General features: G+C 37.6%; 1 protein-coding gene across 1 annotated transcript in view; it reads left to right on the top strand.

Annotated features, from left to right (window-relative positions):
- LEO1 (LEO1 homolog, Paf1/RNA polymerase II complex component) overlaps nucleotides 1-27252 on the top strand; it is a 54356-nt gene that overhangs the window by 4782 nt on the left and 22322 nt on the right. The window contains exons 2-8 of the mRNA XM_069098061.1: nucleotides 8083-8841; nucleotides 12117-12224; nucleotides 13549-13643; nucleotides 15468-15613; nucleotides 18052-18136; nucleotides 22263-22357; nucleotides 23174-23308. Of these exons, the coding sequence (XP_068954162.1) occupies nucleotides 8083-8841; nucleotides 12117-12224; nucleotides 13549-13643; nucleotides 15468-15613; nucleotides 18052-18136; nucleotides 22263-22357; nucleotides 23174-23308 (1423 nt within the window). The remainder of the gene's footprint in view (nucleotides 1-8082; nucleotides 8842-12116; nucleotides 12225-13548; nucleotides 13644-15467; nucleotides 15614-18051; nucleotides 18137-22262; nucleotides 22358-23173; nucleotides 23309-27252) is intronic.

Here is a 27252-nt window from a genome sequence, read left to right as displayed (position 1 = left end):
TCTTTAGTCTCATGCAAGTTTTTCTGTAGATTCCTTACCGTATTTACTCATTTTTGTTGTTCTGTGAGGTAAAGTTTTGAACTTTCTGCCATTCTCCTGAGTAATGTTTTGTGAAAGAACTGGTATTTTATACCATTTTGCCCTTATCTGGCCTGGCATTCTGCTTGGCAAATATTCCATTTTGTCAATTAATTAATCAAGCATTTATTAAGCACTCACTTTGTGCTAGGCACTGTGCCAACCAACTGGCGATATAAAGACAAAAGTGAAATAGTTTCTGCTCTCAAAGAATTTACATTCTCTTGGGGGAATGGGGACGATATTTACACAAATAAATCCCTCTAAAACACATACAGGATAAATAGAAAGTGACTTCTTAATATGGACAGAGGATCATTAATTGCCATAAAGATTAAGAAAGGCATTTTGTAGGAAGTAGTACTTGAGCTGACTCTTGAAGTGATCTAGGCATTTCAAGAGGCAGAGGAAAGCAGGGGAGTCATTCTAGGAATGGGAACAAAATTGTGGAAAGGTGTAGAAATAGCAGGTGACAGGTTGTGTGTGGCGACCACCTAGTTAGACTAATTTGGTTGGAACATAGAGTATGTGAAGGAGAGTAATATATTTATAAAGATGGGTTGGAGCCAAATGGTGAAGGGTTTTAAATTTTAAACAGAGGAGTTTAGATTTATTCTAAAGCCAGTGGGGAACCAGTGAAACTTCTCGAGCAGGCAACTGACGTTGTTGTTCAGTCCTTTTCAGTTGTGTCTGACTCTTCATGACCCCATTTGGTTTTTTTTGGCAAAGATACTGGAGTGGTTTGCCATTTCCTTCTCCAGCTCATTTTACAGATGAGGAAACTGAGGCAAACAAGCATAAGTAATGTGGCTATGGTCACATAGCTAGTAAGTATCTGAGACCACATTTGAACTCAAGTCTTCTTGACGTTAATGCCGGGCACTCTAGCTTTGGAGGATGGATTGGGAGAAGGGAGGGGAGAGCATTTGGTATGCTGTTGCAGTGGTTCAGGCAAGATTTAATAAAGGCCTGAGGCCTGAGGTGGTGACTCTATGAATGGAGAGAAAGAAATGAGCAAGAGCTGTTGAGGAGGTAAAATCAATAAGACTTGGTTTCTGATTAAATTTAGGGGGCAGGGGAACAAAGAGTGAAGAGACACTGGCTAGATGAAGCAGTTTCTGGGTTCTTCTGGGCTCTTTATTGTGATGATCATTTTGAACTGATTTAACTTCCACAAGAAGTGATGATACAGTGGCTGATGAATGAAGCTGGAGGAGGTCACAAAACCATGTTGATTGGGTACATAACAAATTGTGTAACTATATTATATAAATAACTTTAACTAGACCCTTGCTGCAGCAGGGCAGTCCTTTTGTTCATCTGTAATTATTTCTTTATTTTTGTCTTCATTGAGATTATTTTAAATCTTCTCTTAATCCTTTCCCTTTCCTCAATTTCTCAACTGAGTTTCTCCTCTTTACTGAGAAAATTTAGGCCATTTACCATGAGCACATTCTTCTCCATCTCTAACCCTCTTGATATCACTCTCTGTTAATGAATTGGCTCTCTTCCTCCCCAAGGGCAACACCTCTCTTGCCAGTAATCCTGTCACTTCCCATCTTCTTTAGCAGCTTGATGCTTTTATCATTCCCTCTCTCTTTCAACCTTTCCCTATCTGTGATTCTTTTTATACTGCCTTTGAACATGCCCTTTGAACATTAGACTGTCTTATCCCTCAAGCTGTTGTCCTATATTCTCCTCTCTTTTTCATCCAGACAAATTAAACCACCACCACCACCATCTTGGTCAGCATCTACCCTCAGACTCTGAGATGGCTCATAACACTAAACTCAGGAGCCTTTGGAATAGCAATGCTTCTCGGCCAGTATGTATGGTTGTCATCCTAAAATGCAATCCTTGTTGAGAATGCGCTACAGCCAGATCTTTTTAAGACCTCCAGAATGAAGTTCTTGTCACCAAAGTCTTTGGCACTTTCAAATGGTTCAGCATCAGAAATGGAGATTGTTTTATCAGCCGAAATTATGTTAAAGCAGAGGCATTAGCCTCTGCTTTGCCGCTAAACCCTAAGGACTATGGGACCTTTCCATTTGACTTGCAGCTGAAACCTTTCATATATGTTGTTCCCCCAACAGAATATGAGCTCCTTGGGAGCAGGGTATGTCTTTTCATTTTTGTATCCCCAGCACTAAGCACAGTGCTTCAGATGTAGTAAATGCTTAAATGCTTCATTTAGCCAAACTCCTAGAAATAGCTGTCAATATTTATTGACTCCAATTCCTCTCCTTTTATTCAATCCCCAACCCTTTGTAATCCAGCTTCTGATCTCATCACTTTACTGAAGTTACCGTATATTATTTTCTTTTTATCAGTCCTCACATCTGTAGAGGATTTCACTGATGTATTTGACTCTGTTGACTGGTTGGTTGTTGTCCTTTGTTCTTGAAGAGGCCCAAAATGTCATCACTATGTTAGAGTCAAGCTACAATATGTCCCACTGTGGCTGATCAGACCAGGACGAGCTCAGAATGCTCTACCGCTGGTCAGGCATAAATAGTCCATATGAACATTTGGGGTGGATTCTCTGAATCTGTGCATCTCGAATTTCTTTTGAGCTACTTCAGTTGTACTTTGCTTGTAGAACATGGCACCTTCTCTGATGAGGGCATACCATGCTGGCCAGTCCTGTGCCTACGCCTACCATGTTACACAATCAGTGCCAAAATTATTAAGATAGACCTTGACAGTGTCCTTGTATTATTTCTCCTGGCCACCCATGTGAGTGCCTTCCCTGTATGTATTCTCTGTAAAATAGTCTTTTAGGCAAGCATATATTTGGCACTCAGACTACATGGCCAGCCCATTGTAGTTGCACTCTGTAGTAGAGTTTGAATGCTTGGCAGTTCATCTTGAAAAGGGATCTCAGTGTCTGGTATCTTATCCTGCCAGGTGATCTTCAGAATCTTCATAAAACAATTCAAATAGAAGTGATTCAGTTTCCTGGCATGGTGCTGGTCTAACTATCCAGGTTTCACAGGCATACAACAATGAGGTCAGCACAGTGGCTCTGTAAACCTGCAGTTTGGTAGTCATTCTATTATCTCTTCTCTCCTGGTGGTTGCATTGTTGACTACCCTCTCCAGATACTCTCCTCGCTCAGTTTTCATAAGGCTGTTTTTGCTTGGTTCTTTTCCTACCTGTCTTGACAGATCTTGTTTGACTCATCATCCATATCATGCCCCTTAACTCTGGGTATTCCTGAAGGCTCTCCTGGGCCCTCTTCTCTACATTCTCTAACTTGGTGACTTTATTAGCTCCCATGAGTTTAATTATCTTTATTCATGTAACTCATACATCTCTCTTTATAGAAGCCCCAGTCTCACCCTTGAGCTTCAGTATTGCATCACCTGCTGCCTTTTGGACAAGCTTTGGTTTCAAGCTGAATGTCATGGAGGGATCTCAAACTAAACAAATCCAAAATAAAGCTCACTATTTTCCCTCCTCAAACCTATTCTTCCAGGTATCCTTATTTCTGTTGATGGCACCACCATTCCTGTAGTCTTCCAGGTTTGTAGCCTTGTCATTATCTAACTCCTTACTCATCCTTAACCCTTCATTCAGTTTCCACATCGTGCCATGTCTGCCTACACAGCATGTCTTGCACACTATTCCTTCTCTGTGCTCATAAAATCACCACCTTAGTTAAAGCCCATTATCATTTCTTTCCCAGTGCTTTGGCATTCTACTTAGTCTCACTGTTTCAATTCTCTTACCATTCTAGTATATCCTCCACATAGCTGCCAAAGTGATTTTCCTTAAGTATAGCTCTGACCATATCACTACCCTACTCAAACTCCAGGAGCTCCTTTTTTCTCTAAGATAAAATACAAACTCTTTAATTTAACTTTTTAAGCCCTACACATTTTGTCTTCATGCTATCTTTCCAACTATATTTATTATACATTACATTACTTTCCTTCCCACATTGGAATGTGGTCAAACTGGCCTTCCCTTGTTCTTTACATAACACGCCATCTCTCATCCTTTTCACTGACCATTTCCCATACCAGAAATGTCCTCTTTGTTCATCTCTACTTCATAGAAACAATCCTGCTCTTCCTTCAAGATGCAGTTCAGGTGCTACCTTCTTCATGTAGCCTTTCCTGATTTTCCTAAATGCTAGACCCCTTCCTCCCTAATTATCTTGTTTTAAGAACTTTGTGCTTGACATATACACACACACACACACACACACACACACACGACTATTATTCTTTGTCTCTCTATTACCTAGCACAGTACATATGTAGCAGCAAGCACCCCAGCATCCCTTTCTAAAGGAAAGCAACTCAAAATGGGTTAACAAGGTTACTTTAATCAATCAAACATACATTGTTTACCTAGTTCAAGGGAAAAAAGTCAGCACCCCAAACTTCTGAGTAAACAGACAGAAGTTACAAGACAGAGAAACATTTCAGCAGACAGGCTTCCAAACTGTCCCACCATTACATACATCTATACCTTAATCACAGTTACCAGAGAGGGAAGCATCAACATCTGGGTTTTCAAAGCCGGGGGGCTCTCAGCAGCTGCCCAGAGTCTCATCTGATCAAATCACACACTTGTCAAAGGGATCCCCAAAGCAAAGCCTCACATCAGGGATTATATAGCCTTCTCTAGGCTCAGAGAATGTAACAACCCTGTTGACCCACTGCCCAATCACAAAGTATCTCTTGAAAAACAAGCTTCCCACCATAGGTTCCAGGTGTACTTAAGCCCAGGGTCAGGAAGATCTTAAAAATTTACATTCCTATAACAACATATCATATAGGTGCTTAATAAATGTTCATTAATTGATTATTTTACTTGTTTTGGAGTATTTTGTTAAATTCTGCATAGAAATGCTCTATTTTTCTTATCACCAGTTATTGGTACATAAGCTACAGTTATATTTATTGTGGCTTTTTTGCTTATGACTGTAATGATCACTTCTTTGTAAGATAGATGCCCCCATGAAAAACAGTATTTTTAAAAAATTACTTTTGGGTCAGGATGAAAGTAGCTCTGCTAATTACAGTACTTTATTGAACTCTCTAAGATGAACCTCTGAGCTAGCCTTAGATTTAATTTCAATTTCTTTATGACTTCTTATATTAATTGTATCATTTTCAATATTGATATAATTCAATTTTTCTAGTAGCATATCAGTTTGGTCAGTTAACAATTATTTCATTGGACATAGATCTCATATTGAAAGTATGAACAGTTAAATATTTATAACAATTTAAAAGTCAGGATTATTAGCACTCTGCCCATGTTTCTGCCCGTCTGTTGCTGTCACTACAATAGGTAGTACCATACTAAGTATGGTGTTTATTTTTAAGACTAAGAAGTGTTTATTTTTATTCTGAACTTAAGCAGTTAAAAAAAGAGAACATTTACATGTACAAAGTAGAATAGAAAAAGGGGATTATATATAGAAGTAAATTCTCTCATATATAGATTGCAATAAAAAAACATAATTTTCATACATTGCTTTCAAAGCTGTCTTACTTATCTCTGTTTCACTGTGGAAACTTTTTATCTGTTTGCTATGTCCTAATGTCCAAATAATTCACTTGGTGACCAATCTGTTGGTGATGAATAGTTATTGAGAAGATCAAATAAGGTATCTTATAATCTTTTGTTAGAGATTGCTAAAAATACACTTTTCTGCATACAGTTCTTTATAATAATGCATTTGTTCTGATGGTATGTACTTTTCCTTACACAGTAATGCTGAAATAAACCATCAAATGCAGTACACAAAATAAAATTGGTAACATGAAAAACATTTTTCTTGTTAGTAATTCCCTGGAATTCCGTGATCTTTTGTGCTAAATCTCAATTTAAAAAAAAATGATTTCAGACTGTATTTGGGTTTTCATAACACCTGAAATCTATAGTATTGTGTAGCTAATAAAATTTTAAAAATCAAAACATTTTGTAACTTGAATCTTACTTTTACTGTGTTAGATGGAGGTGTCAGGTCATTTTACTGTACACTATACTACTGCTGTAAATCTTCTATACTTGTGTTGCCCTCTGAAAACCAAGGGAGGGGTTGCTGGGATTTTAGTGTATTTGGAAAACACACTTGACATCACCTCTGACCCTCTGTCCTTCCTGACATCCTGTAAAGGATGCACTTGTTTCAAATAACTCATCTTTGACATCTGCTTTGTGAGCCATTTGAGATTTTTATGGATCTTGCAGTATGGGAGTTTAGCAAAGGTGGGTGGACTTTTAACCTTTAGACTTCTACCTATGATGGGATATGAAAATATACATAGAATGCATGGGGAGCTCTTTACAATAGTAGGGTGATCAACTGCTCCACAAATTTGTGCTCATTGGGCCTCTCATTTTTGGGGGGCCTCTACTGCACATAGCTAACACTAAACTGAAAAAGAGATTGCTAATAAAATTGCACAAATGCCTGACCTCCCAAAAGTTACCCGTGAGAATGTTGAGGATTGACTGTCCCTTACATTTCTTTTTTTTTTCAGTCTTTTGATTTTTTTTATCATAATAATTCTTGTCTCATAGAGTCATCAGCTTCTGTTTGTTTCATTCTAATTTTCAGGGAGTTATTTGGGCAAGGTTTTATACCTCTTGTGCTGAGCTACTAATCCTATTTCTAATTCTTTATTCTGTAGTTCTTATTTTTTTTCCCGTTTTTTCTTCTAGTGTTCTCATTTAATTTATTAAAAAAAATTTTTTAAAATTTAAACTTGCGTCATTTCCTTATTTGTGTTTTACTTTGAGGTTTTGTTTGTAGATAGTTTGGAGACATTCTCTTCTTTTGAGTTTGTGTCTTTAGAGTCCCTGTCATCATAATAGTCTGTTAGGGTGGGATTAATTTTTGTTTGCTTGCTTATTTTCCAAGCCTGCTTCCTGACTTTGGACTTTATGTTAACCCCAGGTTCTATGCATTTCTGAAGGGAATATCTGGCTGGTACTGCTGCAGTTTTCTTGGGGTATTGAATATTGTGTTAGTCCAAGATCTCAGGGACAACGCAAGCTGGGGACCTGAAGTCATTCAGTGACCCCAAAGTGGTGTGATCAGGGAAAAATGTGATCACAGCCCTCTTGATCTGGGCTATTCAAGTTCTGTCCTGGGTTTAGGGTCTGAGCAATAGACCTCCATGTTTGGGGTTTCATTAGATTGCTGCGAGACTCAAATAGCCTCTGTCAACCAACTGGAAAGCTCTGCTATTTGAGTGACAGAGCTTTTGGCTTCTCTTTGATTGGGGATTCTTGCCCTGGTTATTCTTTTTCAGACTTTGGACCAGGCTAGGAGCTGAACTGAGACCTGGGTCTGCTTCTGGTATCCAAGCCATACAGCTACTACTTGTTTCTGAACTTGCTCCTTGCTTCTTGCTCAGTTCACAACCTAGGTCCTATTATGACTGCTTCTCATATTGGACCCCAGCATTTAGTTGCATTCAGTTTGTCCTGGATCTATAATCCTGAACTGGTTAATAAGTGATAGTTGCCAGTTGACACGTTCCTATATCCTACACAAGTTTCCATTTTGGGTTTAGGACCTTCTGCTCTATTGTACGGCCCCCTGAGCTGGAATGTTCTGCTCCTGCCATAACCCCAGCCCCTTCTGTGGTCTGTAGTCATATGTGGCCATAACCACAGCATGCCTTCTGTGCTTGGTTTTACCTGTGGAAAGGAGAAGAGACTTCTCAGTCTGTCTTTCCATGCTGTCCTGAGATGAAAAAAAAATGACTCACTGTAATCCTTTCTTTTCATGGATTTTCCAATCAAGATTTGATCTGGTATATTTTCTAGATTTGTTTGGAGAAGTTTTTATTTGGAGATGGGATGGAGCTCACTGTGCCTTTTTTTTCCTTGCCATTTCATCTTGGCTCTACCCTCACAGCTCATATATATTTTGGTACCCATAAAAAGAGGAAAAGATATTTGAGTGAATATTGATGTTTAGATTTGCTTATGTTTGCTGGCAGAATAATATGTATGTAATTTATTTCTTAGATTCTGATTCTGACTCTGGATCTGATTCTGATCATGAGAATGTTGCCTCTGGTAGTAATCCCTCTGGAAGTGACAGTGATGGGGATGATAGAGAAGATTCAGTAAAGCCAAGTAACAAGGAACTGTTTGGAGATGACAGTGAAGATGAGGGACTTTCTCATCATAGTGGGAGTGATAATCACTCTGAAAGATCAGACAATAGATCAGAGGTTTCTGGGCATTCTGACCGTGAAGAAAATGACCAGTCAGATATTGATCAACACAGTGGATCAGAAGCTCCTCATGAGGATGAAGATGGAGACCATAGATCAGATGGAGGGAGCCATCAGTCAGACGCTGAAGGTTCTGAAAAAGCACATTCGGATGATGAAAAGTGGGACAGAGAAGATAAAAGTGATCAGTCAGATGATGAGAAAATACAAAACTCTGATGATGAGAGGCCACAAATTTCTGATGAAGATAAACTTCAGAATTCTGATGACGATGAGAAAATGCAGAACACAGATGATGATGAGAGGCCTCAGATTTCAGATGATGAGAGACTGCAGCTCTCTGAAGAAGAGAAGATGGCTAATTCTGATGATGAACGACCAGCAGCCTCTGACAATGATGATGAGAAGCTACAGAATTCTGATGATGAAGAAAGGCCACAGGTTTCTGATGAGGAAAAAATGCAAAATTCTGATGATGAAAGGCCACAGGTTTCTGATGAAGAGCATAGGCGGTCAGATGACGAAGAAGAACAAGACCATAAGTCAGGTGTGTATATTATTCGTTATGTATAGAATATTAATTAGAAGTATAATAATATACATTGTGGTCTGCCTTACCGACCCTAATTTTTCTTCTTTGATTCTTTACCCTCGCCTTCTCTAATCTGGCCTTCTTATTTTTTTTCTAGTACCTTTTTTTGGAGGGCAGTTGGGGTAAATGACTTGCCCAAGGTCACATGGCTAGTTTGTGTGTGTGTGTGTGTGTGTTGTGTCTGAGGCCAGATTTGAACTCAGGTCCTCCTGACTCCAGGGCTGGTGCTCTATTCACTGCGCCACCTAGCCGCCCTGAAAGAAGTCTTTAAGTAAGTTTTGGGAGGAGATTTTTAATAGGGAAATAGTTGTGAAGTGGCATTTGTTCCATTTCCATAGATTATCTTACAAGATTGCAGTAAGACAGGTTTGAAAGAGATGATCATAAAGCTATCTAAGTTAGCTAGTAGTGTTCATCGAAGAAAGTGCTTGCCCAGTAAATATTGACTAAATGTGTTCCAGGAGAAGCTGATTAATACCATGATTAACATTATTAAAAAGTGGTACCTTCTTGATCTGAAGGTGAGAATAATTAAGAGAAGGACAATACTTGAAGTAAACATGGTACAATAAATATTTGTTGATTGAGGATATAATATGCAATGCAGTTAAGGCCCATTTTAAACACTCTTATTATAATAAGAAATGACATCAAAGAAGGAATTAAGCATTTATTTGTAATATGCCAGGTATTATGCTAAGTGCTTTACAACTATTATGTCATTTTATCCTCACTGCTTCCCAGAGAGGTAGGTGCCATTATTATTATCCTTTTAGCAATGAGAAAACTGCAACAAACAGGTTTAGGTGACTTGCCCAGGATCGTACAGCTAGTAAGTGGCTGGGTCTGGATTTGAACTCAGGTAGGTTTTCCTGATTCCAGGTCCAGAGCTTTGTCACCTAGCTGTATTTCAGAGCTATTGGCAAATGTCTTGTAACTATAGTGCATAAACCTTCATGAAAAAGACTTTTTTGTTGTTGTTCAAGGAATAGTATTTTTTTTTTAATTAAGGAAATTATCTGATTTTGTGCTTTTTACCATTTTAGATAAGACAAGTTCTAATTGACCTATTTACAGTTTATACAAACATAAACAGATGGGGGGGAAAGCAATACATAACTTCAAAAATTTTTATTTTTTGCTGTTTTGTTTTTATACCATCAACATTTCTCTAGTTGTCTCTCCCTTTCCTCCTTCAAAAGAGCCTTAAAATAATTTTTTTTTTAAAGCAATTGGGTTTAAGTAACTTGCTCAAGGTTACACGGCCAGTTACCGTGTTTCCCCGATAATAAGACCTATCCCGAAAATAAGCCCTCCCCTTACTGTGTAAGATTCCTCTAAAATAAGCCCTCCCCCGAAAATAAGCCCTATCGAGATTGCTACTGTAGTGAAGGTGATCCCCTGCACTACATGCTACATTATGGTACCCTCTGTATGCACCGTCCCTCCCCCCCAGGGAAACGCACGCCGCACTCCGAGCTGCATCCAATCAGAGCTGCAGCAGTGAGCGCGTCATCCTGTTCTTCCCCAGTGATTTGCTTGCTGGCATCATTGAGAGCAGTGCTGTGGAGGAGAGCTGAGGCAGGACAACATAAGCCCTCCCCTGAAAATAAGCCCTCTGGTGTTTTTCTTTCAAAAAAAAAAATTAATAAGACAGTGTCTTATTATCGGGGAAACACGGTATTTCTGGGTGTGGTGCTAAGTATCTGCGCCTGGATTTGATCCCCAGGTCATCCTGACACTGGAGCCGGTGCTCTTACTTGCTGTGCTACCTGGCTGCCCCAAAATAATTTTTTGAAAAAGAAAAAAAATTAAGCAAAACTGAGTCCAGCATTATATATGATGTTCTATATTTATAATTTCCTGCCTTTGCAAATAAAGGGAGGGGGAGGTGCATTCTCATAGGTATTTTGTGGGACCAAGCTTAGTCTTGATAATTTCACAACATTCAGTTTTGATTCTTTTTTTTGTTGTTCCTTTCATTTACATTGTTGTAGTCCTTATGTATATTATTTTCATGGTCTTGCTTACTTTACTTTGTTTTAGTTCATGCATCTTCTCCTGTTCTGACCATATTTATATATTTTTTATAATAATGCATTAATGCTCCATTATATTCCTATGCCACAACTTGTTTAATATTTTCTAGTTGATGGTTATGTACTTTGTTTCCATTTCTTTGCCACTATGAATGTGCTGCTATAAATACTTGGTATTTGAAGGTCTTCCTTTTTTTTTTTTTTCATTAACTTCCTTGGGTGGAGTGGACACTTCATATTTATCATAAAATAACTAAAAAGAAATGGAGTGTTTTATTGTTATGTTATTTGTACTAAAAAGTTTTCATCATAAATTTTATGCAAATAAACCATTTTAACACTAGAAGGACCAGGGATGTCATTTGACACAAAAATAGTGTGCTTTTTATTTTGAAGTAAAAAAATTTTCTTCTGTTTTCTTCACTATATGGATATTAACACTAAGCACACTGAAACAGTGTGGTACTTTGAAGTATTCTTAAATTCTGGTCCTTCTGGCATTAAAATTTACTTACTAATAGCAAACATTTGCTAGTGCACTTTTCCCATCAGAAATAACAAAATAAATGAAATGATTACTCTTATGAGATTGGGGTTGGTATTTTTGTGTGGAGGTGACCCTGATTTCTCAAAAGTTTTGTTGTCAGAGTTTTGTTTGTGGGCCTGATAAAGGACTGTCATCTTCTGGTCTTGCTATGTCTAGAACAGGCCTGCACAACCTGTGTCGTGTGGGGCACTTGCAGCATGCCAAAAGATTTTGGGTGGCCCTTGAAAAATGTAGAAAAAAACATCCTCTACATTTTTCACAGGCTGTCTAAAATCCTTTGGTGTGCCTGTAGACCAACCATAGGTTGTGCAGGCCTGGTCTAGAGGGACTCTTCATCAGAAATTTGCCCCCCTGCATCTCATGAAGAGTTATTAACTTCATTAGTTGAGACATATATATTAAATCACATACTATTTGAAGTATAGAAGTGCTCCTCTGGCATAAATAAATAGCTCTGGGAAAGTGGTATTGGAATGAAATTAACCTCTTGTTTATCACCTTTGCTCATAAGTAATAGTAGTCATTATTTTCCTTCCTTTAAATCTCATCCTAATTAAAAGGCTAATTTAAGTTGTTTTTTAAGTTACTTAACTTAAAACTGAGAAGTTATTTTCATGGTAAAGTCCTAATTGTACTTTCTGTAGAATCTGCAAGAGGCAGTGATAGTGAGGATGAAGTTTTACGGATGAAGCGAAAGAAAGCAATAGCCTCTGATTCAGAAGCGGATAGTGATAATGAAGAAGGACAAAAAGGTAATTTTTGTTTCTGTTTTTAAAACTATAGCACTCTCTCAATTCTTTACTTAGGATGTCAAACTAACACTAAAGAATTTTGATTAATATGTTAGATGACATAACTTAAGAAACTAGGCTTATGCTCCTTCCTCTCTCAGAACTACCTTGTTACTAATTTTTGCATATATTCTTTATATGTGTGTAAAATATGTGTACATGTCTCCCTCCTTAGAATTTAAGCCTTTTAGGGGAAGGGACTTTTCACTTTTGGTTTTGTGTCCCTAGTGCATGGCTTAGAGCTTGGCATATAGCAGACCCCTAAATTCTTGTTGATTGACTGACTGAAAGTTCACCTGCTTTTTGACATCACCAGTTGAAGGAGTATGAAGCAGTCTATAAGCACGTGATGCCACTATGAACTTACAGTGCTCCATTAGGAGCGGATCTGGCAGCGTGCAGTCTGGTATAATGGAAAGAGCTTGGGACAAAGAGTCACATGACTTTGTCAGGAGTACTGGTTCCCTCACTTACTAGTCTTGTTACTTCTTTTGAAAAATAGGAATGATATCTGCCATATCCAACTCAAAAAGTTGTTGTAAAGACTACATGAGATGATAAATGTGGTCATATAGGTGAGTATAGGTAAATCGTAACTTCACTGAGCCTCAGTTTTTTCCATCTGTAAATTGTGAAGCTAATACGAGTGCCATCTACCTTGTAGGATTATTGTGAATTAAGTGCTCCATTAACTTCAAAGCTCTCTACAAATATGAGTTGTTATTAGTACCTTGCAACTTTTGTTTCCCACCTGCCTGGCCTTCCTTCTCTTTATTGAGGCTAAATATAACTATCATTTAACTCTTGTCAGGTCCTTGGATATCCCCCTTGAATGGTGAGCTTTTTTGTATCCCCAGATGTTAGTGTGGTGCCTGGCACATAGTAGGTGCTTCATATATGATTTTTTTTTTTTGCTTTTTGTTTTTTTGAGAGGGAAAGGTAGGGCAGTTGGGGTTAAGTGACTTGCCCAAGGTCACATGACTAGTTTTGTGTTAAGTGTCTGGATTTGAACTCAGGTCCTCCTGACTCCAGGGCCGGTACTCTATTCACTGCACCACCTAGCCACCTCCATAGATGATTATTGACTTGACTGAATAAGCCAGCTTTAGTGAGCTGGCTCTGTGACAACCTTTGTACAAATTTAAGGGATTCTTGACATGGTTTGGACACAGTTTTGTGTCCATCTGGGGGCATTTTATGACACATATATACATCCATATAAGCTGTGTTCCATATCACTTAAGTTATAGGAAATTGATGAAATTTTTTTTTTCACTCATTGAAGAAAATAATGAAGCCATGGATCTGTTTGGAGGTGCAGATGACATTTCTTCAGGGAGTGATGGGGAAGACAAGCCACCTACTCCTGGACAGCCAATTGTGAGTAAATACCTATTCTGAACTCAAACCATTATTAAAATAAAAGGTCATGGAGTCTTCTCTTCCTGTATTATGATCATAGAACCAGTGCCTGGTCTTCAGGGCTTTGTTGAATGTTATTGGATCTTAGGTGGTTCTGGCCTTACTGCTGGGTGTGTGGCAAGTGGTGCTAAATTCAGGAGCCCGAACTGTGTGGATCCTGGTTTAAAGATAAGGATGCTCCACACCTGAGGTAGGAAGAGGCTTTGTGTTTCTCAGCAAGTACTATTTAAAAATGAGAAATGATTTTTGAAATTTGGGAATTTAACTCTATAAATAATATATGAATCTTATGAAGGATTCCATCAGGAGTCCTACCATACTTCCCTAAGTTTGTATGAATCTTGATTCTGTTGTTTGCCTCCCATCACCATTTCTGTTCTTCTGGTAGAAGCAAAGATTCCTCACAGATTTGCAGTAACAGGAGGAGACTGACAGGAGGAGAGATTGCGGTTTTTTCTCATGTTTGTCCTCTGGGTCTCCAAGGGACACACTTAGGCTTCTTTCTGGTAGGAGAATGATATAGCGAGGTGGCACAGTGCATAGAATGCTGGTTCTGGATTCAGGAAAATCTGAGTTTAAATCTCACCTCAGAAACTTATTCACTGTGTGGCACTGGACAAGTCACTTAACCTCTGCCCGCCTCAGTTTCCTTATCTGTAAAGTAGGGGAATAATGAAAACTTATTTCCTAATTTTCTTGTCAGGATCAAGTAAGATCATATTTATAAAATGCTTTGCAAACCTTAAAGTGCTACATAAATGTAAATTGCAGCTTGTTGTTGTTATCTTGCCTCGGGTAGGAAAAGCTCGCAGGTGTCCTGTATGCACAGGAGCATAGTGAGCAGTTTTTTCTTTTACTTGGGGAAATTTGATCAAGTATATTCTCTAGTTGTTTTTTTCTTTTTAGAATAAATATGAATTAGGGCATTGTGAAGTTTGTCCTCATGTTATATTTTGTTTGTAGACAGTTTTTATTCTTATATTCTTGTATTTAAGTTGTCATTCATTTCAATAGTATTTACTTTATACCTTTTAAAAGAAATAAGAATACAGATGAAATTTATGTGTTAAAAACAAGGGCATTTTGTTTGCACAAGGAGAAACATTCAGAGAAGAGAAAGAGCATCACGTTCTCAAGTGAAGCTATTGCAACATTTTAGAGCTATTCTGTCAGGGCTGTATTGCTCTGTGCAGAAAGATACAGTAAATCTAATAGACTGCTACATATCCCTGAATGACTTGAAGGCAGGCAGACCTGAATATTGTCTCACATGCTTGCTGGCCTTGTGATCTTGGTAAGTCATGTCGCCTTTCTGAACCTTGGTTTCAGCATCAGTAAAATGTGGATAATACCCTGTCTACCTTCCTTGATTGTTGTAAGAATCAAATGAGATAATGTTTGTCAAGTACATTGCAAACTTTAAAGTGCTACTGGAAATGTTTGCTATTATTTCTTTAGCCCAAATCTGGACTCTCAGTTTATGGTGCTCATTTTAACTGATATTAATTAGGATTCATTAAAATAATTATTTGTTGATCTTTCAAGTTTGAGTATTTTATTCAAGATAGGTATAAATTTAAAAACCCTAATCTTCCCTGTTTTTAAGTCTCTTACAGAAAAGCAATTGAGACACCAAATAATTACTATTTGCAGTTGTTTTGCACTGCATCATCCCTAAAGAGTGTATTTGCTTTTTCTTCCATATACATATGAACAGTGTAGTTGGACTAGATGGTCTTTGCTGTCCCTTTCAGTTCTTTGGTTCTGTAATTTATTTACTAGGATGAAAATGGTTTGCCTCAGGACCAGCAGGAAGAAGAACCTATTCCAGAGACCAGAATAGAAGTGGAAATACCCAAAGTAAATACTGATTTAGGAAATGACTTGTATTTTGTCAAACTGCCCAACTTTCTCAGTGTGGAACCCAGGTAATGTCCTGAATTAGTGAAATAACACTTTTGAGATGCTGGTAATTTTTCTCATTTTACATTTTATGGGGGAATTTCTTTTACATTGTAGTTAATGATAAAGTTGCCTTACCACATTAGTAAAAATAATTTGTAATTTTGAAGTCCTGACTATAAGAGATTTTAGGACTTCTAGTCACCCAGACTCATAATCTTGATGTCATCCTTAACTCCTGACTTTGAGTCCCCCCATTGTAGCCAAAGTCTATCAGTTCTACCTTTGTAACATCTCTCTCATATGTCCCCTTCTTTCCTCTAACATTGCTACCACTCATCACCTCACACCTGGACCATTGCTGTGGCCTGCTGATACATCTGCCTGCCACAAGTCTCCCTCCCACTCCCATTCCGTCCTCCACTCATTTGTCGAATTGATCTTTCTAAAGCACAGGTCTGACTATGTGACCCATTCTGCTCATTAACTCCTTTGGCATTCAGAGCCCTTTATAACCTGCCCCTTTCTGCCTCATCCCTCCTTCCGTCCCTCATATTTCCAGTCTTACATTCTGTCACATATTCTTTGATCCAATGACTCTGACCCTGTTGTTACTTGAATAATCTGCCTTGACGTTTTTTGCTGGCTGCCTCCCATGCCTGGAATGTTTTCCTTCCTCACTGCCTCCTGCCTTCCCTGGCTTCCTTCAAGTTCCACCTTCTACAGGATGCCCTTTTCATTCCATCTTAATTCTGATGTCTTCCTTCGGTTGCCTCTTTACAATTTATCCTTTGTTTAGCTTGTTTGTATTTGCATGTTGTCTCCTCCATTAAGTTGTGAGCTCCTCTGGGGCGTTTTCATTTGCCTTCCTTGTTATCCCCACAATGCCTGGCACATAGTAGCTGCTTATTAAACGTTTATTGGCTGGCTTTTTAACAGGCATCATCCTTTGTATTTGAAGATATACGATGCTGTTTAATTACTGAAGGATGCTCTTTTAGAATTTTTTTTCCAGTTGTTTTTAGCAATTTATTTACAGCCTCTTAGTGGTGCTCCCTCTTGTGACCAGTGTCAGGCATTTTCCAGCCTATGATCATAGAAGACAGTGCAACTAATTTTCCTTATTGACCCTGTTCTAATCATCTAAACCAGTCAGAGGAAGGGGGAGGTATAATGAGGGGGTGTGTGGTGGTGGGGGGGAAGAGCCTTTTCAAAGCTTTTCAGTGAAATTGTTGCAAAATTATGTTTTTGACAAGGGTTAGTATTTTTAAATTGGGTTTTTGAATTTTAACTTCAGTCTTTCCTCTTAGTGAAGATCTAGCTTAAAGGAAAATTATTTCAGGAATCATCCTGAAATTGTTTAGAATGTGTAATGAAGTTGTAAAAGGAAGGGCAAATGAGTCCATTTTTTCCATCCAAACTTGAATGAAAGTGACATCATTGAAAACAAGATAGGAAGAAATGAGATATGAATGTATGTGTGAATTCCTTTTTAAAGTTTTACTTTCAGAATAAACCTTTTAGAGTTGGAGCAGTATTTTTTTGTACTGTATGTAATTGAATACATTTGTAAAAAATATCTACCATATTTTTATAATTAGAATATAAGATATTCATGGGGCAACTAGGTGGCACAGTGAGTAGAGCACTGGCCCTAGAGTCAAAAGGACCTGAGTTCAAATCCGGCCTCAGACACTTAACACAGAAACTAGCCGTGTGACCTTGGTCAAGTCACTTAACCCCAATTGTCCTCCAAAAAAAAAAGAATTGGCATAACTATCGTTAACAAGGAATGTGCAAACAGAAAAGGTGGGCCTCCTTTAATAAAATCCAGTGGCTAGATAGCTTGGATAGTCTATAAGTATTAAAAAAAAAAACAACCAAGAGAAAGACCTAGGTTATTGTATAGTAGAATCTGATGAGATGCAAAAGTATAGAAAGTCTATAGTTTATTGTACCTAAGCTATAGTAAGCACTTAATAAATACTTGTTGATTGATTGCATCAATGGAGAGGATATGTCTCTATAAAATCATGGATCAACAAGTTAATAAGAAAGCATTTAAATCCAAGAGTTAGGATGATGTTGAATTATCTTCTAGGTTAAAAATACGGACAGACAAAAGTTGTAATATAACATAATTTGTACATAACGTAAGTTGTAATATAATATAAGTTTTTATTTTTGTTCCTCTTTCTTACTAATGAAACATCTAAGCATAGGAAGCATTGTGTCTATGCAGGTGTAGTTTTAGTTGGCAGTATGGGTCACATCTCATTACAATTTGTATCATTTCAGTAGGAATCTTACTGTAATGAAAATATTTTGAAGTTCCACTTAATTGTCCCTAGGAGTTATATAAATGTGTGTGTGTGTGTGTAGCTGAAGAATTCTCCTATAATACTGTTCACATACCAAATATGTCTAAAATAGAATTGCTTTGTATTTTTGTCCATTTTTGCAGACCTTTTGATCCTCAGTATTATGAGGATGAATTTGAAGATGAAGAGATGCTTGATGAAGAAGGTAGAACCAGGTTAAAGCTTAAGGTATCATCATATATTTCCTTTTTGTAGTTTTTTAATCCCTTTCATTAAGTAGGAAATGGAATAACTGGAAGCTTTCTTTTTAAATTGAGCTTCTGTTTCCTGTTCTGTCAGCAGGTAAATCAGAATTGAATCAATAATTGTTTGCCTTTTTCAGAATATTCCTTTTGATAGAAGATGTATAATTTTTCTGTCCAAGTATCACATTCACTGCACCTTTTTGCAGTAATAATTTCTTGACTTATAGATTGGTTGATAGATCTTTCCCTCAGTACCTCAAGAAATGTATTTGAGCTATCTATCTAAAATAGGTAAATCTTGGGTCATCATATAGCATCTAGTACACTTTCTTTCTTACACATTGTAAATGCTCAGTGTTTGTTACTGAATTGAATTTGATTCTTTGGATAATATATAGTTATATTCAAAGACATATTTTCTCCCTATACGCAGTACTTTGGGTAGTTGCTATGTTTTTAAAGCCCTCCCTTTTTTTAGTGCCTTCAGCTTTTTGTTGTTGTTGTTTACATGGTGAAAGAGCCTCGGTTAAGTTTTCAATTCTTATTTTCACCTAATAGCATGCAGGGTATCCCAGAATCTTAGTGTTGTTTTCAGCTTTAGAACTTCATAAGCTTAAGGTTAAGTTTAAACTATCGTGCTTAAAACTGTACTAAGACTTGAAAAACGACACCCTGTATAACTTGGATAATCTTCAACTAAAAAGAAGTGCTGATCAGCCTTTGAGCATAGAAGACTGCTTTAGACATTTAGTCTGGCATTGGATAGCAGGAGACATTGAAGCTTATGATAGCTTGGCAGTTTAGACCTCAGATATTTGAAACTGTACTCCTGTAATCTGTAGAGTTTCCTATACATACTACTTTTTAAAAAAGACTACGTTTTTGTAAATTATCTTAAGCTGATTTGGAATGTGAACAAATAAGAGTTTTACGACTCTTAGATTTTAGGCTCAGCCCAGGAGTGCAGTCAGTGGGAAGGGTGCTGGATATAGAATCAGAAGAGCTAGGTTTGAGACCTAGCTCTGTTATTTACTAGTTGGACTCTTGAATAAATCATTTAATCTCTATTAGACTCAGTTTCTTTACTTGTCAAATAAAGGAGTTATGCTACAACATCTTTAAGGTTCCTTTTTCTACTGTGTGCAGGGTCCTAGGATTACAAAGACAAAATCAAAGAATACCTGAAGCTTATTTACATTCTACTACTAGGATATAGTGTATACACAGATAAGTAAATAAAAAATAACATAAGAAGTGAGAAAGCATCAACAACTGAGGAAATCAGTGACCTTCCTAGAGGAGGTAGCAGCTGAGCTGAAAGTTGAAATTAGAGGAGAGTTCTATAATCTTTGTTGTCAAGGAACATGACAGTCTAACATGGAAGACAACATGCACCTTTAAGTGTATATACGTAGGATAAATAGAAAAGAACTGCAAGGCACTTGAGGAAGAAAGGACACTAACTCCTCCTTGGGGAGGATTAGGACAAGTTTCTCACAGAAAGTGGTGCTTGACCTGAGTCTTGGAGGAAGTGAAGAAGTCTCTGAGGTGGAGGTGTGGAGAGAGAGTATTCCAGATGAGAGTTAGTGCACAGGCCCAGAAAGTGCTGTGTATGCAAAACAGTAAGAAGGCCAGTTTGAGTAACTACAGAGTATAGAAAAGGGAGAAATATATGTGTGTGTGTGTGTGTGTGTGTGTGTATGTATACACACACACACACACACACACACACACACACGGGAGTATGATATAATAGAAAGGTAGGTGGCCAGGTTGTGAAACACTTTAAAAGCCAAATAAAGGAATTAGTATTTTACCTCCAAGGAAATAGGTAACCACTGGAGTTTATTGAGCAGGAGATTGGCATGGCCAAATCTGTGCTTTAGGAAAAGAATTTTGGCAGCTATTTTAAGGATAGATTAGAGAGGAGATCAACTCTGTTTGGTTTGCTTTGGGGATAGATTACACAAATGCATAGTTGAGTTCCAGGGCATAACTCGTAGTCCACTTTGGCAGCACTGTGTAGGATACACGATGGGGAGTCCTGTGTGATAAGCTTAGGAAGGCTGGCTGGAGCCAGGTGGCTAAAGGCTGAAATTGCCCAGCTGATGCATGCCTATTTTATCCTGGAGGAGAAAGGGAGCCAATGCCAAGAAATATTAGAATAGGGAGAAACTGCAAACAGGGAGGAACATTAGCATCACCAGAGGTGATGAGGGCCCGATTAGACTGCCTGTCATGTGAAGGTAGAGCAGAGGATACACATGAGAGTTAAGATGAAGATAGAATATACAAATTGGTCAACTTCCTTGTTATACTGTTCTATTTTTAAGCAGAATCCATTATGGGACAAAGTCCTGTATGACAAATGTCATAAGTTCTTTGTTAGAAAGGTCCTCAAAACTCAAGGATAACATAATAATGAAGTTCTTGTGTATTATTATTATTATTATTTTGTTTGATAACATCAGATAGCAACATTCTTATTTTCCAGATAAAAAAATGGAGGTCAACAGAGGTTAAGTTACTTTTATACAAGGCCTAACAATTATGAGCTGACATTGTTTAATTTCTTTCTTGACTCTTAGCTTAGTTGTTTTTTTTTTTCCCTTGAGAACATACATCTTCCTGTTAGCACTGAATATTTTTATGTCTGGTTCGAATGTTAATTTTCTGATTTATAAAATATTAATGATGTTTCATTGGTGTTTTGATTCCCTTTCCTAATCCCTATTTTGTTTTCAACTCTTCACATTTTTTCATAGCTAGTCTTCTTTTTAAAATTGTCTTTGATCCATTCTAATAGGTTTATCATAAGTTTGCCTTGTTTCCTGATTTTTTACTCTTTGTTTTTCCTACTTTCCACGATATTTCTTAGTTGTGTGTTTTTGGTTTGTTGGACCATAGAGTCTTTGAGACACTCATTTTTGAAAAGGAAGACATTTTTCCCCAGTTTTTTTCATCCCAAACCTTAGTACTTTTTTTTAATCTTGAGCACTTCTTTCAAAACCTCTTTACATCATGAAAAATAAGAAACTTTGATATTTTTCTTTGTGACATTAACAAGTAGATCAGCCAAATTTATGTTTACATAAGAACTTGAATACTGTCTACTGGTAATAAAGTTAACTGGTTAATGAATGAGGAACAATGTGTGCTGGTCCTGAATTAAAGCCAACAGGAACAGCTTCAACAACAACCTCTAACGTGGGGGCATGTATGCATATATATTTAAATGAATACATTTTGTCTTCAAATGGAGTAGCACATGTAGATCTGGTACCATTAATGAAGAAAGAATTCAGCACATCCTGCTGATAGTGGTTTAGTTGCATCATTTTTATATGTGAAAGCCAACACCTAATTCATTTTGTAATTTCACAGTAGAGTGTTTTTTCATAGTGGGCACTCAGTTAATAATATGTCAGTTTTATTCATTTATTTGTATTGTTGTATGTACATAGTCCAAGTTTTTTGTGTGGTAAGGGAAGACTAAGATGAATGACCACTACTTTGAAATTTTTTCTGATTGCCTGGCTGCACTGATTTTCGAGAGGAGGACAGTATAGATGAGAAGGGTGGTAAACAGCATCCCAGAGAGGCTGCTGACACATAGCAGTCTTTAGATTGGATATTGAAAGCTCTTATTTAGATGATTGTTTATTAGTGATTGGTTTTAATCTAATAACTGAATGTGGGAATGTGGTTTTACCTCCTCAGCCGGCCAGCATAGGGAGAAGGTATTTGCCACCTACTGGTTGATAAATTCAGTGAGGATTTGGCTATTTTCTGTTAGTGTGAATGATAATAAGTTTATATATCCATTTAATGTTTATAGAAAGCTTTGCCCCATTGTAAACCTGTGCAGTAGATTATGCCAGCATTATCTTCTGTTTGAAAGTGAGAAAATAAGACAGACTGAATGATTTACCTCAGGCTCCTTAGCTATAATAGTGTATGACAGAAGTGTGTCTCCTCACACGAAGACCCATGTAGCCTCCTATTCTTGCTTTGTGATAATGCTTTTCTTTGGTAGGTGGTGGGACAACGAGAAGAAATAAAATAATTTTAAACAGTCTGACTTCTAATGAATGTATTTTTTTAAACAGGTAGAGAACACTATACGGTGGCGAATGAGGAGGGATGAAGAAGGAAATGATATTCGTGAAAGTAATGCTCGAATAGTCAAGTGGTCAGATGGAAGGTTAGTTAAGATTAACATTCTAGTTTTCATGAAGTGAAAAAAAAATTTTGAAATATGCAGGGGTGGGCTGAGAGAACTAAAATATTGGGTGGATTACAATCTTTGAATGGGGACTTCAATTATATTTAACCGAGAAATCGCTCACCTCCTGGGTCTCTAGTTTTTCATAGGACATTGTAAAAATAAATGGAGAGGAGGGTGAGCTTGTGATACATCTCTAATAAAGATGGTGATAAAAGATGTGATACATCTCTAATTATGATGGCAATAAAATGTCACCTTCTCTATTGGCTACAGCAAATAAGGAGGGAGGAAATAGATCACTTACTGATAGAATACTAATTGCAGTTTACTATTTTTGGAAACTGTTACTGTTGATTTATTAATAGTCTTAGAAAAATTTTAAATCAGTTGTATTCTAATTGAAAGGATGGCTTTTAGCTTTGTATTTTTTATTTAATTTTTGAACTATCTATTTTTATTTGTTTTTGTTATCTTCTGAATTATTTGTTGCTAGTGGCAGCATTGTGTTTTTAAAAGATTTTTGTGATTGCCTATTGTCTTTACATCACATTCATTTCTTATATCCCCCCAAAACAGTTCAGTAAAACCAACCAGCATATCAGCTGAGTCTGACAGAATATTCAGTACCCCTTGTGCCTAGGAGTCTCCCACTTGTAAAGTGAAGAAGGGTCAGTTTTCTTTAGCATCAGTTACTTTTATATTTTAAATGAAAAAATGAAGAGGAGGAAAGTTGTATGGCTCATTAAAATATCCATATTGCTAACGTGCTAAGTTTTTTTTTTCCTTCTTAAGCATGTCACTTCATTTAGGTAATGAAGTTTTTGATGTCTACAAAGCACCTTTACAAGGGGATCATAATCATCTGTTTATAAGACAAGGAACTGGTCTTCAGGGACAAGCTGTTTTCAAGACAAAATTAACTTTCAGGTAAATATTAATAAATTATTAGATGGCAAAATTAGATGGTCTTTTCTCAGTTTTCATCCTTCTTGACCGATATAGCTGCTGCATGTGACATGGTTCACTACCCTTTCCTGGATGCTGTTTCCCCTCTGAGTTCCCATAAACTATTTTTTCCTACTTGCTTGACCTCTTCAGTCTCCTTTGCCAGCTTGTTATCCATATTACTCCACCTAACTGTGGATGTTCCCTGAGGTTTTCCCAGACTCTTTTCTCCTTCTACACTCTTGGTAACCTGTTAGCTCCCATGAGATTAACTCTGTCTCTTTGTAGATGATTCACAGATATACATATCCAGTGCCATTCTTTCTTTTGAGTTTCAGTACTCCATCAGGAATTGCCTGTTGATATTTCAGACTTGAATGTCCCAGAGATATCTCAAATTCAAAAAACTGAGCTCATTACCTTTCTTCTCAACACTCTTCTCTTCTAGGCTTCTCTGTTTTTGCTGAAGAGACACCAGCCTTTCAGTCTCCCTCCTTAGGGAAGGAAGAATCCTCATTAAATATCTAGATTACTAATACACTAACCTTTGTGATCTTGGGAGTTTCCTTTACCCTTCACTCCCCTTCATTCCACCTATCTAATCAATTTCCAAATTTTACTGTTTCTATCCCTACATCTCTGCTACCTCACTCCTTCTGCCTGTTCACCTGGCTACCACCTTAGCTCAGTAACATTTTGCCTGGATTATCTCAGCATCTTCCTCAAGATTTGTCTCCCTGTTCTGACCATTGTGTGTGTGGCTGCCAAAGTGATTTTGCTCCCATCTGACTGTGTGACCTCCCTCCCACCCCTCTTTACTCAGTCAACTACAGTTGCTCTTTATTGCCTCCAACAACAAATATAAACACCTCTGTTTAGCTTTAAATTCCTTTCAAACCTGGTCCCAAAATATCTTTTCAGTCCTGATGGACATTACTCCCCCTCCCATAGTCTGTGATCACACTGAGCTGGCTTTCTTACTGTTGACATTCATCCTTTTGTACTGGCCATCCCCAGATCAAGAATGTATTCCCTCCACCCCTCTGCTTCACAGAGCTCCTCTTTTCCTTCAATAGGAAGCTTAGGAACTGCTTTCTGTATAAAAGCCCTTCAGCTGCTACTGTTCCTCCTCTCCAACTACCTTTGATTTAACTACATGATACTTATTTACTTTGTCCTCTTTAGATTTATTCTTTAGATACTTATGTATGAATATATATATATATATATATATATATATATAAACACACATACACACTTATGTCTGTATAGCATGTATATATTTATGTATGTGTATATGTATACATATGTGTGTATACACATACATTTTATATATATATATATATTTTTTTTGGTTTTATGTACTTAAGTATGTATGCTTCTGTAATGCCAATGCAATATTCACAGCACCAACGGTATGCTGGCATAGTGCTCAGTCGCAAAATATAATAGACTTTCCATATAGAAGACAGAAGTAAAACTTGTATTCTGACACCAAAAAACCGAATCCATCATAGCAACATAGAAGTTAATACACCACAATGCAGCAGAGTGCCACACATCCTGTAGCCTTTCCACAAACCAACATTTACTCACAAGCCTAGCTGTCTCCTTCAGGTGTGTCCTGTCCTCCCTCTGTCTCTTAACTGCTCTTACTTCCAGCTTCCTATGGGCTCTGGTCCATCCTTCAGCAAACTCTTCCCACCACAGGTCCCATGTGATTACATTTAACCTATTAGAGGGTGGGGAAGATCTTCAAAATAGAGAAGCTCTTCAAATTCCCTAAGGTCTCTTAAGGGGCAGGAAAGATCTTCAAATTCCCATTACCATTACAGCTTCCCCATTTTTCATATTCTCCATATAAACACAGAGATAATTTAATTTGTTATATATTTGTCTCCATTGCCTATACTACCCTTGTCATTATCTGTGGCCTGAACTCTTCCCTGCTTTAAATTGCTGACTCCAGTCCAGCCTCCACAAAGCTGTACTAGTGATGTTCTTTAAGTATGGGGCTGACTTGTCACTATCCTGCTTAGGAAACTCCAGTGAATTTCTGTTACTTTAAGGATCAAATACATACTCCTCTATTTGGTTTGTAAATTTGACTCCAGCCTACTTCTGGGGCTCATTATGCTTTATTCCCTTTCACACACTCTTAAATCTAGCCAGACTGTCCTTCTTGCTATTCCTCCTACACATCCCTCCATCTTCCATCTCTGCGCCTTTGCACAGGTTGTCCTTTATGCCTGGAATACACTCGCTGCTCACTTCACCTTTTAGAATTATTAGCTTCCTTCAGAACTCAGCTTAAGTGACACTTTCTAAAAACGGCCTTTTCTGATCACCCCAACTTTGTCTATTCGGTATGTGTTGCATATATGTTTATGTTGTCTCCTCTGATAGAATGTAATCTTCTTGAGGATTTTCTTAATACCTACCACAATTCCTGGAGGAATATGGAAGCTAGCTAGTGGCTTCTCTGTTTTCACTTCAACAACTCAATTCAAGAAAGATTTATTATATGCTTGTTAAGTATAAGATACTGTGTAGATGCTAGGCACAAAAAAAAAATGAAAAATGACAGACTTTATACTCAAGGAATCTACATTTTAATTTGTTGATATGACTGTTGTATAAGTATAAAACAAGATAAAATATCCTGAGGGCAAAGAAAAGTTCCAGATGGATGTTTTAAGAAAATTTGAGGGTAAAGTGATTTACATTTGGGGGATCAGAGAAAATTCTTCTTAGAGGAGATAATACTTGCTCTGAACCTTCAGCAGAAATGCTGAGGTGTGTATTCTAGGCATGGGGAATGGTCTATGCAAGTAGACAGTCAGAAATGGTCTGGATAAGACTGAGAAAGTCCGAGTTGTTTAACTTGACTGGAGTGTAGCATGCTTAAAGAAAAGTAAATTGAAATAATAGGTTGGAGCTAGATTTTGAGGGTCTGAACTACTAGTCTAAAGAGTTTGTATCTTAACCTGTTAGGAATAATGGTCTCTTGAAAGTTTTTGGAGCAGGAGTGTGGGATGGTTTGACTTATACTTGGACAACTGTGTGAAGAGTAACCTGGACTGGAGAAAGAATGGAGGCAGATCTGAATGAGCTACAGTAGCAGCAGAGGGAATTAGGAGATGGGGATATGGTGCTGTGACTGATAGCATTTGATAAGTGATTATCTATGTGTGCCAACAGGACATGTACATAGAGATGTCTAACAGGCAAGTGTAGAGATGGGACACTGAATCTCAGGTTAGAGATTGGTATTAGATTTATAGATCTTGGAGTCATCTGTACAGAGGTGATCATTACATTTATGGGATAAATCATTAAGGGAGAACATGTAGTGAGAGGGCTGAGGATAGGACTATGGGGTATACCCACATGGCAAGAAGAGGAAGGTAAACTAGTGAAAGATCCTGAAAAGAAGCTGCCAGAAAAAAGGAGAACCAGGAGAGTCCAGTGGCATAGAGATTAAATGAGGAAACGTCATCAATAATCGTAGAGTAGTTTCGGTTGAGTGTGGTTTGAGGCCAGATTAGAAGAGGCTGATAACTCAGTGGGTGAAGCAAGTAGTATAGATTACTCTTTCCAAGACATTATAGGACGATAGTTTTGAGGTTGTTAGGGCTATTTTTATAAGATAGGGAAAACCTGAGTTTGTATAAGTTTGAGTATAAGTTTGCTTGGAAGGAACCCAGTATCTAATGATACATTGAAGATAAAAGAAAAACCTATTGAGCATACTTTCTGAAGAGATGGGAAAGAATAGGCTTAAGGGCATCCAATGAGGGGAAGGTTTATCTTGGGCAAGGGGGAAGACCTCCAAGATGGGTGGGGACAGAGAGATATTTTGAGATATGGAAGATGAAAGATGTTTTTGCTTTTTGGAGGGGGGAAGGCAGGGAACTTGGGGTTGT

This window comes from Petaurus breviceps, unplaced genomic scaffold (assembly GCF_028583685.1).
Source record: "Petaurus breviceps papuanus isolate PSGF00001 unplaced genomic scaffold, PetGlider_PUasm1.0 37, whole genome shotgun sequence".
Classification (NCBI taxonomy): domain Eukaryota; kingdom Metazoa; phylum Chordata; class Mammalia; order Diprotodontia; family Petauridae; genus Petaurus; species Petaurus breviceps.
This window is presented reverse-complemented; position numbering and strand designations above follow the sequence as displayed.